A 12,939-nucleotide genomic window follows, 5' to 3' on the forward strand; every position below is an offset into this window, starting at 1 on the left:
CTGCAAATGGATGGGAAAGCATATAAGAAGTTGAACATAAGAGCAACCTTGCTGGATCAAGCCCAAGGTCCATCTAGTCCAGCATCCTGTTTCCTACAGTCGCCCATGAGATAGGGGTGTGCGTTTCATTCCGGATACAAAATGTTTTGTGCCCAAAACAGGCCATTTCGGCTGTTTTGTAGCCAAAAACACACACACCCAATGCTCAAAACAGAAAATGTTGTAGCCAAAACAAAACGTCCCTGTTTCGGATACAAAACGTTTTGTTGTTTTGGCTGATTTGGAACTCCATTTTGCAATCGTAAAAAGTCTTTCTCCTTCAGTCTCCATTTTGAGTTTTGACATCTGTTTGAATTTCCAGCCCTTCCAGCCCGCAGATTGGCCAGCGAAAGCATGGGCTGATCTGCTGGCAATTGCCTCCTTATTCCTTTTAAGGAAATTTGAGGGTAAAATTTACCCTCACTGGCCAGCGGGGCAGTGTGCACACTGTGTGGGGCAGTGTGCATCTCATTGTTGTTGTTTCACACTGTTGTGCATTCCGGGGGGGGGGCGTGGATGTGCATGGCCTTTGGAAATCTGCCTGGTTCTTTGCAAAGCTCTGCTGTTGTTGTTGATGTGTGATGTTGATGTTATTTGGGGTGGATTCGGGGCAGAAAGAAGGCTTTGGGGCAGAAGAGTGGGTCAGGTGGTAGTGCCCCAGTGGGTCCCTGCTGCCACCCAGATTCCAAAGGAATTGAGAAAAGGGCTGATTTTTAAAGAATTTCTGAAGTTTACATGTCTTTGGGGCAGATTTGGGGCAGAAAGGGGGCCCAAGAGGCAAAACAGTGGCTTGGGTGGCAGTGTGCCAAGGGGTGCCTGCCACAACCCAGGTTCCAAAGGAATAGGGCAAAGGGCTGATTTCTTAGGAATGGTTGAAGTTTACGCGTCTTCAAAGTCCCCTCCCCAGGGAATAATGGTTTCAGCAGACCCATAACTCCACCTGGGGGGCACTGGGGTGGCCGGGAGTGAGTGGTGGTGCAGTGCACATAGGGTGCCCACCACCCCCATGGGTTGCTAACCCATGAGGTGCTGGGTCCTGTTGTTTCTGAGGTGTTCTGAGTGTAGATTCTCTGGTAGCATATGAGATTTTCAATGACAAACCATGAATCCACTCTCATATGCTACCAGAGAATCTACACTCAGAACATCTCAGAAACAACAGAACCCAGTACCCCATGGGTTAGCAACACTCCAGGGGTGTTGTCTGAGGTGGCGGGGGGGGGGGGGTCCATGGAGGTCCCCCTCCCCCTGCCAGCCTCCAAGAGTAAAAAAACCAGCCATTCTTTGGCCGGTTTTCGGCCTTTCCCCCGGTGCATCAGCCATTTTGGAGGCTGCCGCACCTGCGCAATGGGCCTCTGTGTGGCATGACCCAGGTTCAACGTCGAACCTGTTTGCACATCCCTATATTCTGGCCAGCATCGCATTTGCAGACAAGTTCCTGGCCAGGCTGAGAAGGCAGCGCTGGCAAAGCTTCTTGAAAATGGAGCTGCAGAAAACGAATAAAAGTAAAGTGGGAAATGGAGCTGTGCAGCACTCCAGGAAGCCCTCCCGAGCGAAGTCCCTGATCCTTCACGGGGAGTGTGACCCCATCCAGAACAGGCAGTTCTAAACCATCAATCAGGTCCCGAACCCCACCCACCCCCAGTCAGTACCTCCATCTTATTTGGATTCAACTTCCGATACTAAGAAGAAGGCCCAACCGTCAGACCCAATAAGGCCGTTTTATATGCTCAGGGTCCCTTTTTAATTTATTTAGAAATCGCTCCTTGTGTCAGTCCCCATCGCTAGCGAGGAGACCCTGGAGTCTGTCCCTGGCATGGTACTGCGTCTGCTCCTCACCTCTGTGATGGAGGGGGTCCTAGGAGCAGGACAGGGGCCTTCCTGCGGGAATCGGGTCCCCAGATCTCCAGGGCTTCTCTATGCCCCGTTGGAGGTCTGTTGCATCTAGGAGCCATTCATCAGAGCCAGTGGTCTCAGCTGGGGCATGCTCTGCCTCCTAGCATAGGGCTGAACAACTTCAGCCCTCCAGCTGTTGTTAATAATAATAATAATAATAATAATAATAATAATAATAATAATAAGTAGTAGTAGTAGTAGTAGTAGTAGTAGTAGTAGTAATTTGTGCCCTAGGTGCAATTCCAAAAGACCTTGAAGAGCACCTCAACACCATCGGGGCCACAGAAATCACCATCAACCAATTACAAAAAGCAGCTTTACTGGGAACAGCCTATATTCTGCGACAATATCTATAACAACAGCAACAACATTGATAATAAAATTCAGCCATCCTAGGTCCTTGGGAAGGACTCAATGTCTGGATCAAACAAACCAGTCAATAACACCCGTCTGACTGTGTAAACAAGAGATAATAATAAATAACTACAACTCTCATCAGCCCCAACCACAATAAATTGTAGCTGGAGACGATGGGAGTTGTAGTTTAGCAACATCTGGAGTGCCAGAGGTTGAGGACCCCCTAGTCTATTCCAACTAGCAACAGCATCTTGGAAGCCAAAGTTGGAACCACACACCAAAAGTCTCCTGAAGAATTCCCAAGAATAGCTCAGCTTGCTCTGCCCGAAACAGCAGCTTCTGACGGCATTTTGCCAGCAGCAAAACAGAATATTTCCATCCACTCACCCGCCGAGTGTCCGAAACATACAGGGACGTGTCACAGACAACACTGTAGCCAACCAAGCGGTCGCCCGGGAAAAGGCAGCAGGCACTGACTGGGGAGATTAAGACCTCGGTCGTTTCCGGGAAGACCCACTCCACCGAGATGTCGCTGAGCATGGGAGCCATGGCCTTCTTCAGGGATCTGATCATCTGCAAATACAGAGCAAAGAAGAAGTTCTGGTAAGAACAAACCCGCCTACTTTCCTTTCATTATCATATTAATTGGTGATTACCACCTTCACAAGTTAGCCCTCTTGGTTCACACGTCCGCCATCTTGAACTGGGGTGGATGACATCATCACGAACTACGCCATTGTGGCATCCCTATGTGTCCCTACAGTTGTCCCAAATTTGGTCCAAATTGGTTCCCACGTGCAACTCAAACGTTCATGTGTCCGCCATCTTGAATCAGGATGGATGACATCATCACAGACTATGCTGTCCAGGTGTCTCTATGTGTCTCTACAGCTATAGCAAATTTGGTTCAAATCAGTTAGGTGGTTAACCAGTTAGCCTATGTGCGCTCAAATGTTTACATGCCCGCCATCTTGAATTGAGATGGATGACATTGCTACAAACTATGCTATTGAGGTGACCCTGTGTGTCCCTACAACTCTACCCAAGAGTGGCAGGCTCAAGAACCTGAAAGAGGAGAACTGGTCTTGTGGTAGCAAGCATGACCTGTCCCTTTTGCTAAACAGGGTCTGCCCTGGTTTGCATATGAATGGGAGACTACATGTGTGAGCACTGTAAGATGTTCCCTTAGGAGATGGAGCCACTCTGGGGGGGGAAGCATAGCATACAGAAGGCCCCAGATTTCCTCCTTGGCATCTCCAAGATAGGGCTGAGAGAGACCTTGGAGAAGCCGCTGCCAGTGTGTGCAGATAATACTGAGCGAGGGGACCTATGGTCTGACTCAGTAGATGGCAGCTTCCTATGTTCCTATATAAGAATGAGGTTCAAATCCCCACATAGCCATGAAGTTCGCCAGGTGACTTTGGGCCAGTCACTATCATAAAATTCCCGAGCTGGAAGGGACCTTGGTGGTCATCTAGTCCACCCCCCTGCTCAGTGTGGGGAAACTGCTAGAGCATCCCTGACTGTCCAGCCTCTGTTTGAAAAGCTCCAGCAAAGGAGAGTCCACCACTGCACCAAACAGCTCCTACAGTCTGGAAATGCCTCCTGATGTCTAGCCTGAATCTGATTTCCGAGACAGAGTCAGGGTAGGGGTGTCCACGGAAGCAGCTGGTCCGGTCCAGTTCAAGTCCGGACCAGACACAAACCAGACCGGGCCAGTTCAGTCCGGCACACCCTCGAACCCTGCCCACATTCGGTCTGATCCGGGGGGATTCATGAACATTTTTTTTTTTAAAATTAAAATTAGTTGGAGACGGCAGAGGGAGGGGGTCCACGGAGGTTCTCCCTCTCCCTGCTGGCCTCCCTTTATAACGTTATAACCTTGGGGTTATCTTTTTAATGAAAGGCGGTATATAAATGCAAAAATAAAAATAAAATAAAATAAATAACCCAGGCCACAAAGAGGCCAATTGGCACTGGCACGGCGGCCTCCAAAATGGCCACCGCGCCGGAGGAGGAAGGCCCAAGCAGGCTGAAGAGCCAGCCGAATGGCTGGTGGCGGTATAAAGGGAGGCCGGCGGGGGGAGGGGGGACCTCCATGGACCCCTCTGCCACCTCCAACAACTCCCCCAATGGGGGTAAGTAAAAATAAAAAAATAAAAATAAAATCCACGAACCCCCCGAATCGTCGGAGGATGTTCGGTCCGGGTTCGGACTAAACAGGGGATAGTTCCGTTCGACCCCGAACGGTCGAACCGAACCTGTTTGCACAGCCCTAATTCAGGGTGAACACTAAGATGCATTGCTGACGTGCAAGAGCAGTTTGAAAGCGGAACTGCTGGCTCAGTGGTGCTGCCGTGGTGAGCTCTTCTTCACTGGAGATTTCCAAACAGAGCATGGAGCAGGAAGACCGTCTAGAAGACCTCCTGGGGTCCCTTCCAGCACTGAAATTAATGGCCTTATGAACTAGAGGGGAGACGAAGGGGGAGATATGAGAGCTGTCACTATGCCATAGTGTGGCATAGTGGTTAGAGCGTTGGACCAGGTGTTGCACTAGGTGCTGCGAACCACACAAGGTACCGTGCGCACATTTCCTGATGTCTTCGGTTGGGTTTTATCTTTGCAAGTCCTGCAACTGACCAGCTGATTTGTGGAATGCCAACCTTTTCTGAAAGGGCTTCAGGGGGGCAGGACAGGGCACCGGGGGGCGGCAGTGTTGGGAGGATCTGCGGGGAAAGCGCGACGAAGGCGGCAGGGGTGGGGGTGGCTTCTCCTCCACAACTCCCTCCTCCTGCTTCAATGGCTGGTGCTGCAGTTGTGTTGGGAGTCAGAAAAACGGCCCCAATCCGATGTCACGGCTCTTGCCCTGCTTACTGATGTCACATTTTCTTTAGTGGGGTGGGGAAAGGAGTGAGAGAGAAACTTGGGCAGGTCTGGCCCATCCATTAGGCGAACGAGGCGGTTGCCTAGGGCGCCAAGTAGGAAGGCACATTGATGGCCCAGGTCCCGGGTCGCCCTGGCAGGGGGGAGTGAGTGAGTGGGTGGTTGGCCGAGCGGGCGCTTCCCATCCCCGTCGCCTGTCCAGCTGCCTGTATGATCGCCTCACCGCCACTGCCCGCTACTCCTGCCACTGATGGGGACCACCCGCCTGCATGAGCAAAGCGGGCATGGGGCATCCGCTTTTCCTGGAGTGCCACTCCCCCGTGAACCAGCTTTGGATCTTTAGCACTAGTACTGTTTGAGCCAGCATGGTGTAGTGGTTAGAGTGCTGGACTAGGACCGGGGAGACCCGAGTTCAAATCCCCATTCAGCCATGAATGCTGGGTAACTCTGGGCCAGCCCCGTCTCTTCATCCCCCGCAATGCTTGACAAGCTGAGGAGAAAACAAAGATCCATCACTACGGGGGTGTCTGTGCCAATCACCGACCAATCTCCTTGTTTTCTTCCATACGGCTCTGATGGACCCACTAATAAGCCTGAAAAGGCTTTGGCTGTGAGAGCTGTTGATGCGGAGCGGAGGGGTGTCTGACAGCAAACGGTGCTCCGATGTCACATTCACAGACAAACAAAAGCGTCATTCGTCTGGTGATCCTTCCTGTCCCTTCTGGCTCTGCAAATATTTGGTTCCAAATTCTGAGGATAGATGGAACAGAGGAAGCTGCCATATACTGAGTCAGACTCTTGGTCCCTCGAGCTCATTATTGCCTACCCGGACTGGCAGCGGCTTCTCAGAGGTTGCAGGCAGGAGTCTCTCTCAGCCCTAACTTGGAGATGCTGCCAGGGAGGGAACGTGGAACCTTCTGCATGCAAGCAGGCAAGTGATCTTCCCAGAGTGGCCCCATCCCCTAAGGGGAATTTCTTACAGTGTTCACATGTAGTCTCCCGTGCAAATGCAAAGCAGGGCAGACCCTGCTTATGAATTAGGACTTCATACTTGCTATCACAAGACCAGCTCTCCTCCCTTTCATAGGAACATAGGAAGCTGCCATATATACTGAGTCAGACCATTGGTCTATCTAGCTCAGTATGGTCTTCACAGACTGGCAGCGGCTTCTTCAAGGTTGCAGGCAGGAGTTTCTCTCAGCCCAATCTTGGAGATGCTGCCAGGGAGGGAATTTGGAACCTTCTGCATGCCAGCAGGCAGAGCGCCCCCATCCCTTAAGGGGGATATCTTACGGTACTCACACATGTAGTCTCCCATTCAAATGCAAACCCGAGCAGACCCTGCTTAGCAAAGGGGACAATTCATGCTCCCCCACCCACAAGACCAGCTCTCCTCCAAAGGCGGGCAGGCTGGCTTCAACGCTTGGGGAAGCCGCTGATTTCTAGCTGTTGGCTGGTTTAGTGATCAGAGTGTGCCACCTTCTCTAACCAGGCTTTACTCTCCTCCCCCTCCCCACCCACCCACCCCTCTGCCTGCTCTCTGCACACACGCAAAAGGGTGAAACGCATCTCTGTGGTGACCCTGCCATGGGGGCCCTTCTCATCCGCCGCTCCAGACCCACTCACTGCGTGGGCGTCAAAAAGCCAAGAATTGTGCAGCTGCCAGATCTTAGCCGCCTCCACAAGCCCTTCCGGCAGAGCGGGGGGGGATCATTACATGAGCAGAAGTTTGCTCAGCTGCAAAACTGACACCATGTTGTCACTATAGTTCACACACACACACACACACACACACACACACACACACACACACACACCCCACCCCAAACCATACCACCCTACAGGGATTAGAGGCGAAACCGGAGGAGAGCTGGTCTTGTGGCTGCAAGAAATAATTGTCCCCTTTGCTAAGCAGGGTCCTGAAATATATATATATATATATGTATACAGTGGTCCCTCAACTTACAAACTACTCGACATAAGTATTTTTCGAGTTACAAACGGCAGTTTTAGATCCGGTTTTAGATGCGGTTTTTTCGACTTACAAATTTTTAGATGGGGTTTCCTCGACTTACAAATTTTTAGATGCGGTTTCCTCGACTTATGAATTTTACATGCGGTTTCCTTGACTTGCCTGCCTGTTTACTGCCTGTTTATTCTTGAAAAGAAATGTTCCTGTGCAGTTTGCAAGCCTTACTGGGGGTCTGGGTCTTTTTTCTAGGCTCCGGAACGCATTAATCCGTTCCCAATGCATTCCTATGGGAAACCGCTTTTCGACTTACGAATTTTTCGACTTACAAATGTGCATTCGGAACGGATTAATTTCGTAAGTAGAGGGACCACTGTATATATTTAAACATTTTACATCCCGCTCTTCCTCCAAAGAGCCCAGAGCGGTGTACTACATACTTAGGTTTCTGCTCACAACAACCCTGTGAAGTAGGCTAGGCTGAGAGAGAAGTGCCTGGCCCAGAGTCACCCAGCAAGTCTCATGGCTGAATGGGGATTTGAACTCGGCTCTCCCCGGTCCTAGTCCAGCACTCTAACCACGACACTCTTGCTCTCCCAACGCTTAGGGGGATCTTTGATCAACAACCCCGAGAGGCAACTGGTTAAAAAAAAAAATCCTCCAAGAAGCATTGCTCAAATGTACGTGGGAGGCTTTCGTCCCCAAATGTACCAGCCCCAATTACCAGTCCTGCCTTCCCCTTCTATTCCTCCGTGATTGGTTCAGCAAACTTAAATTGAACTCATCTAGCATCTTCCCCTTCATTGTGCTGACTGACCACAGGGTAATTCCTTTGATTACGGAAAGTGGCTGTTCCAGGGGCTTTGACTTTGCACTGGCTTCCTCGAGCCAAGATTGTGGGGACACCACAGAGACACGGAAATTGGTAGGAGTCACAGAATCCCACCATTCTTTCAGCTTTCATTATTTATAACATTTCTAACCCTTATGGCTGTTGTTGTGTTCTCGATGAGCTGAGCCAGGATTTCAGCAGAGGCAGCTTTTTGGATGGGAACAGAGGCAGCTGCCTTCTCTGAGTCAGACCCTTGGTCCATCTAGCTCAGTATTGTCCACACAGACTGGCAGCGGCTTCTCCAAGGTTGCAGGCAGGAATCTCTCTCAGCCCTCTCTTGGAAATGCTGCCAGGGAGGGAACCAAGCAGGCAGGTGTTCTTCCCAGAACAGCCCCACCCACTAAGGGGAAGATCTTACTGTGCCCAAACATATAGTCTCCCATTCAAAATCAAACCAGAGTGGACTCTGCTTAGCAAAGGGGAAAATTCATGCTTGCTACCACAAGACCAGCTCGCCTATATCACACACACACACACACACACACACACACACACACACACACACACAAAATGCTGGGAGTTGTAGTCAACAACATCTGGGATTCCTTGTTACTAGGAACTTCTGCATGCAAGCAAGCAGATGCTCTTCCCGGAGTGGACCCACCCCCTAAGGGGAAGATCTTACTGTGCTCACACATGTAGTCTCCCATTCAAATGCAAACCAGGGCTGATCCTGCTTAGCAAAGGGGGCAATCCATGCTTGATACCACAAGGCCAGCTCTCCTCCCAACGACGGAAGAGAAGACGGTAAGCAAGCCTACCTTCGGTTGCAGCCTCTCCCCTTCCAGAAGGAATTCTGCACTTCCTTTGGACACAGCTGCCAGCCCGTTCACCAGCCTCCGACAGGCATTCTGGCCAATCCCAAAAGTGTAGCACCTGCACATGGGGGGTGGGTGGGAAAGGGGGGACCACGTTGTGCATCAGACCAAGTCGTACAACGATGGTGAAAAGAAGAGACTGTTTCCCCTCATTACAAGTTCCACAAGACTAGCATGGATAAGATGTGGGCTGCGATCCTCTGAATCAGTCATAGGAACATAGGAAGCTGCCGTATACTGAGTCAGACCATTAGTCTATCTAGCTCAGTATTGTCTTCACAGTCTGGCAGCAGCTTCTCCAAGGTTGCAGGCAGGAATCTCTCAGAGTCCTATCTGGAGATGCTGCAGGGAGGGGACTTGGGACCTGGATGTCCTTCCCAGAGCAGCTCCATCCCCTGAGGGGAAGATCTTGCAGTGCTCACACTTCTAGTCTCCCATTCATATGCAACCAGGGTGGACCCTGCTTAGCTAGGGGGGCAATTCATGCTTGCTGCCACAAGACCAGCTCTCCTCTCTGAATCAGTCCCTCTGAAGTCCATGTTATCAGACTTAGTTCCCAGTTCCTATGCTTACGCTCAGGTGGTGTGCTGCAAACCAGTTGATGGCCCTTTAAATGCCCTGCCCCCAACCAAAGAGAAGAGCTGGTCTGGTGGTAGCAAGCATGAATTGTCCCATTTGCTAAGCAGGGGCATCAGCTTGGATGGCTTTAAAAGGGGCTTTGAGAAATTCATGGAGGACAGGTGTATCAAGGGCTACTAGTCTGGTGGCTGGGGGCCACTTCCAACCTCAGAGGCACGATTCAATACCAGTTGCAGGGGAGCAATGGAAGAGAGAGGACATGTCCTCACTTCTTGCCTGTGGGCTCCCCAGAGGCATCTGGTGAGCCACTGTCTTGGATCAGGGTGCCTGGGGCCTGATCCAGCAGGGCTGTTCTTATGTTGCTGTTGATCCCTGCAGCTGGTATATAGAGGCATTTTGCCTTTTAGGCAGGAGGTGGCCTACAGCCACCAGACTAGTAGCCATTGATAGACCTGTCCTCCATGAATTTGTCTAAGCTCCTTTTAAAGTCATCCGAACCAGTGGCCATCACCACTTCCCATGGCAGATAATTCCATTGACTGAATTTGCACGGTGTGAAAAAGTACTACTTCTTGTTGGTCCTAAATTTCCCAGCTAAATTTTCCAAGAGACTGGTCTCCGGTACGTCCGAATTCAGATGGAAGAGTGGGAGGTGGTGTGGGGCAGAACCGCGGGTCCATATAGCCCGTAGTTCTGTGTTACATGTGAATGTGGCCACAGTGTGATCTGACAGCCCTATACAGTTCCAGTCTGGTGAATGGGAGAGGTAACAGGGGTTTGCTGGTCGAATGACCATAACAATAAAGATTTGATTTGATTTAGTAACAGGGGAGCTGGGTTCCCTCTATGAGGGATTTCCAGATGTTGTGTACTACAACTCCCAGAATCCCCAAGCACAAGCCATTGCAGCTTGGGATTCTGGGAGTTGTAGTCAACAACATTTGGAAATCCCTCGTAGAGGGAACAGGAACACTGCAGGGGAGTGGGATATATTTTTTGGGGGAGAACCTCCTCCCCCTTGCTGAATCCAGGACTAATCTGCGCTTGCAGCCACCTTGGTACAAAGGACATGGGCACCACAGATTTGCCAGAACAGGAAGAAAGGTAGCCACTGAATGAAGTTTGCCTGCTTGCATCAAGGGTTGCCACCCAGGAAACACTCACCCACCTCCCTCCCTCATAATTATATTAATTTTTATTATTTTTAACAATATTATTATTATATTAATCAAACACACAGTACATGTTTGTGCCTCTCTTCCTCCCAGGAGCCCAGGACTGCATCTACAGATCTCCCCTTTTTAACCTCACAATACCCCTGTAAGGTAGGCTAGGCTGAGAGATGGTCCCCCAGTGAGGTTAATGGCTGAGACAGGATTGGAACACAGATCCCTTCAGTCCTGATCCAACACTGGTTCCAAAACATTCCTGAGAACTTCAGTTTGTCTGCTCAAAACTCTCTCCGCGTCCCTCAAAACGGCTCACATGATTGCTCCTGGTTTCCTGTCCTGCCTAATGCGACAGCCCTCTCAGGAGGTTTATTAAAAGCTCAGAGGCACCCGCTACCTGGTGGAGAAGGAGTGGTTCCTGACCAGCTCTATCACTTTCCCAGTGTTGTTAACGGCTCCGTCGGTCAGCAGGAAAAGCAGCCGCGGGTGCCCTCGGTGGATTGGCTGCCGGATGATCCATTTCAAAGGAGACAAAATATTGGTCCCGCCCATGTCCGCCCGGATCTTCTTGATGCTCTCGCATGCAATGGCCAAGTTCTCCTGCAGAGGGAGCAGAAGAGTCACTGCCGATTAAAATGGCGCCCCCGAGTCACAGAACCATAGAGTTGGAAGGGGCACATTGGAAGAGAGGCAAATAGGTTTTTACGAGTCTAGTGGGAACTTTTGATATGACGTTGGAGGGAACAGGGTGGGGGGGAACGTCCCCCTCTGAAATAGGGGCGGTAACAGGTTTCGGGGAGTTATGAAACGACACTAACCGACATGCTCAGGAAGTGCTTGAGGAAGGACCCTGCTGTGGCACAAGGTTCGGCAACCTTTATGAAGGGGCGAGCCAAATCCGGAGGCAACATCCCACTCCCACTCATCACACCCCTCATTAGCATTCACAATAGTCCCTGTTGGTCCCTCTCAGTTTCCATACCTGAGTAGAAAAGGCGAGGTCGGAATTGGTTCCCAGTGAGGTCATGCCTCGGCGCTGGGTCACGTCAGGCCATGCTGTGGGCAGCCACCCCCACCCCCACCCCGTCCCACACCCCCGGAGCACCAATGGCTCGTGCAGATCTCAGAAGTGCCGAAAGAAGGGATGGTCAAGCATGGTCAGGGATGGCTCCCCCTCACCTCACAGTAGGTCTGGCTGGAAGGAAACAAGGCCTTAAAGGTGGATCCAAATCCAATGACATTGAAGAGACACGTTGGCATGAGGCTCTTCAGAATGACCAGCAGGGCATCCTGCAAACGGACGAAAAAACAGGTCAGAAGACAGATATCTGTTTGGCTAGAGGGGCTGTTATATCCTCTCCAATCTCTAGGGCTGCTCCAAAATAGGGCTTTCACGACCCTACTTTCAGCTTTGAAGTTGGCGGGGGGTAGGGGGGGATCCTGGTTGTAGCTTAAGTGGCAGAGCATCTGCTTGGCATGCAGAAGGTCCCAGGTTCACTCCCTGGCAGCATCTCCAGGCAGGGGTGGGAAAGACGCCTGCCTGGAACGTGGAGAGCTGCTGCCGCCAGTCAGAGCAGACAATACTGAGTTAGATGGGCCAATGGTCTGATTCAATAGACAGCAGCTCCCTATTAAGGGGATGGAGCCATAGTCCAGTGCTAGAGCATCTGCTTGGCGTGCAGAAGGTCCCAAGATCAACCCTTGGCAGCTTCTCCAGGCAGGGCTGGAAAACACGCCTGCCTGAAATGTGGGGAGCTGCTGCCAGTCAGAGCAGGCAATACTGAGCTTGATGGATCAATGGTCTGACTTGGCATAAGGCAGCTTCTTATGTACATTTGTTTAGACTGAAAGTGTCATTCCATATGGGGATGGGGAGGAGGCCATAGCAAAGTGGTAGAGCATCTGCTTAGCATCTCTCTATCTCCCAATCAATCAATCAATCAATCAATCATATTTTTATACTGCCTGATATGTACATCTCTAGCATGCAGAACATCCCAGGTACAGTCCCTGGCAACATTTCTGGATAGGGTTAAGAAGGTCTTCTGTTGAAACCATGGAGAAGCTACAAGTTACAACCAGTCAGTGTAGACAACATTGATCTAGATGGACCAACAGTCCGGCTCATTATAAGGCAGCTTATGCCCGGCTTACCACCAGCTTCCACCCTCCCCACTGCTGTTGGACCCCCTTTTCTTGCGTGTTGGCACCAGCATTGATTTCCTGCACCACCAGGGCCCTCCACACCAGGGCAACCCTAGCCCGCAGTCCCACCTTGACCCCAGGACACAGACCTGCCTTCATCCTCTAATATGGAGGAGTTCTTTGAGGACAAGT

The 12,939-nt window shown here is 50.9% G+C and overlaps 1 protein-coding gene across 5 annotated transcripts in view; it reads right to left on the reverse strand.

Annotated features, from left to right (window-relative positions):
* The window catches only part of VWA5B1 (von Willebrand factor A domain containing 5B1), a 146,068-nt gene that overhangs the window by 72,376 nt on the left and 60,753 nt on the right, over positions 1-12,939 (reverse strand). For all 5 annotated transcript variants that reach the window (XM_053280875.1, XM_053280874.1, XM_053280871.1 and 2 more), the window contains 4 exons: positions 11,782-11,892; positions 11,000-11,202; positions 8,798-8,912; positions 2,680-2,865 (listed from right to left, as the gene is read on the reverse strand). In XM_053280875.1, coding sequence (XP_053136850.1) covers positions 2,680-2,865; positions 8,798-8,912; positions 11,000-11,202; positions 11,782-11,892 — 615 coding nt within the window. The remainder of the gene's footprint in view (positions 1-2,679; positions 2,866-8,797; positions 8,913-10,999; positions 11,203-11,781; positions 11,893-12,939) is intronic.

Source organism: Hemicordylus capensis, chromosome 16, assembly GCF_027244095.1.
Source record: "Hemicordylus capensis ecotype Gifberg chromosome 16, rHemCap1.1.pri, whole genome shotgun sequence".
NCBI classification, from domain to species: Eukaryota; Metazoa; Chordata; class Lepidosauria; order Squamata; family Cordylidae; genus Hemicordylus; species Hemicordylus capensis.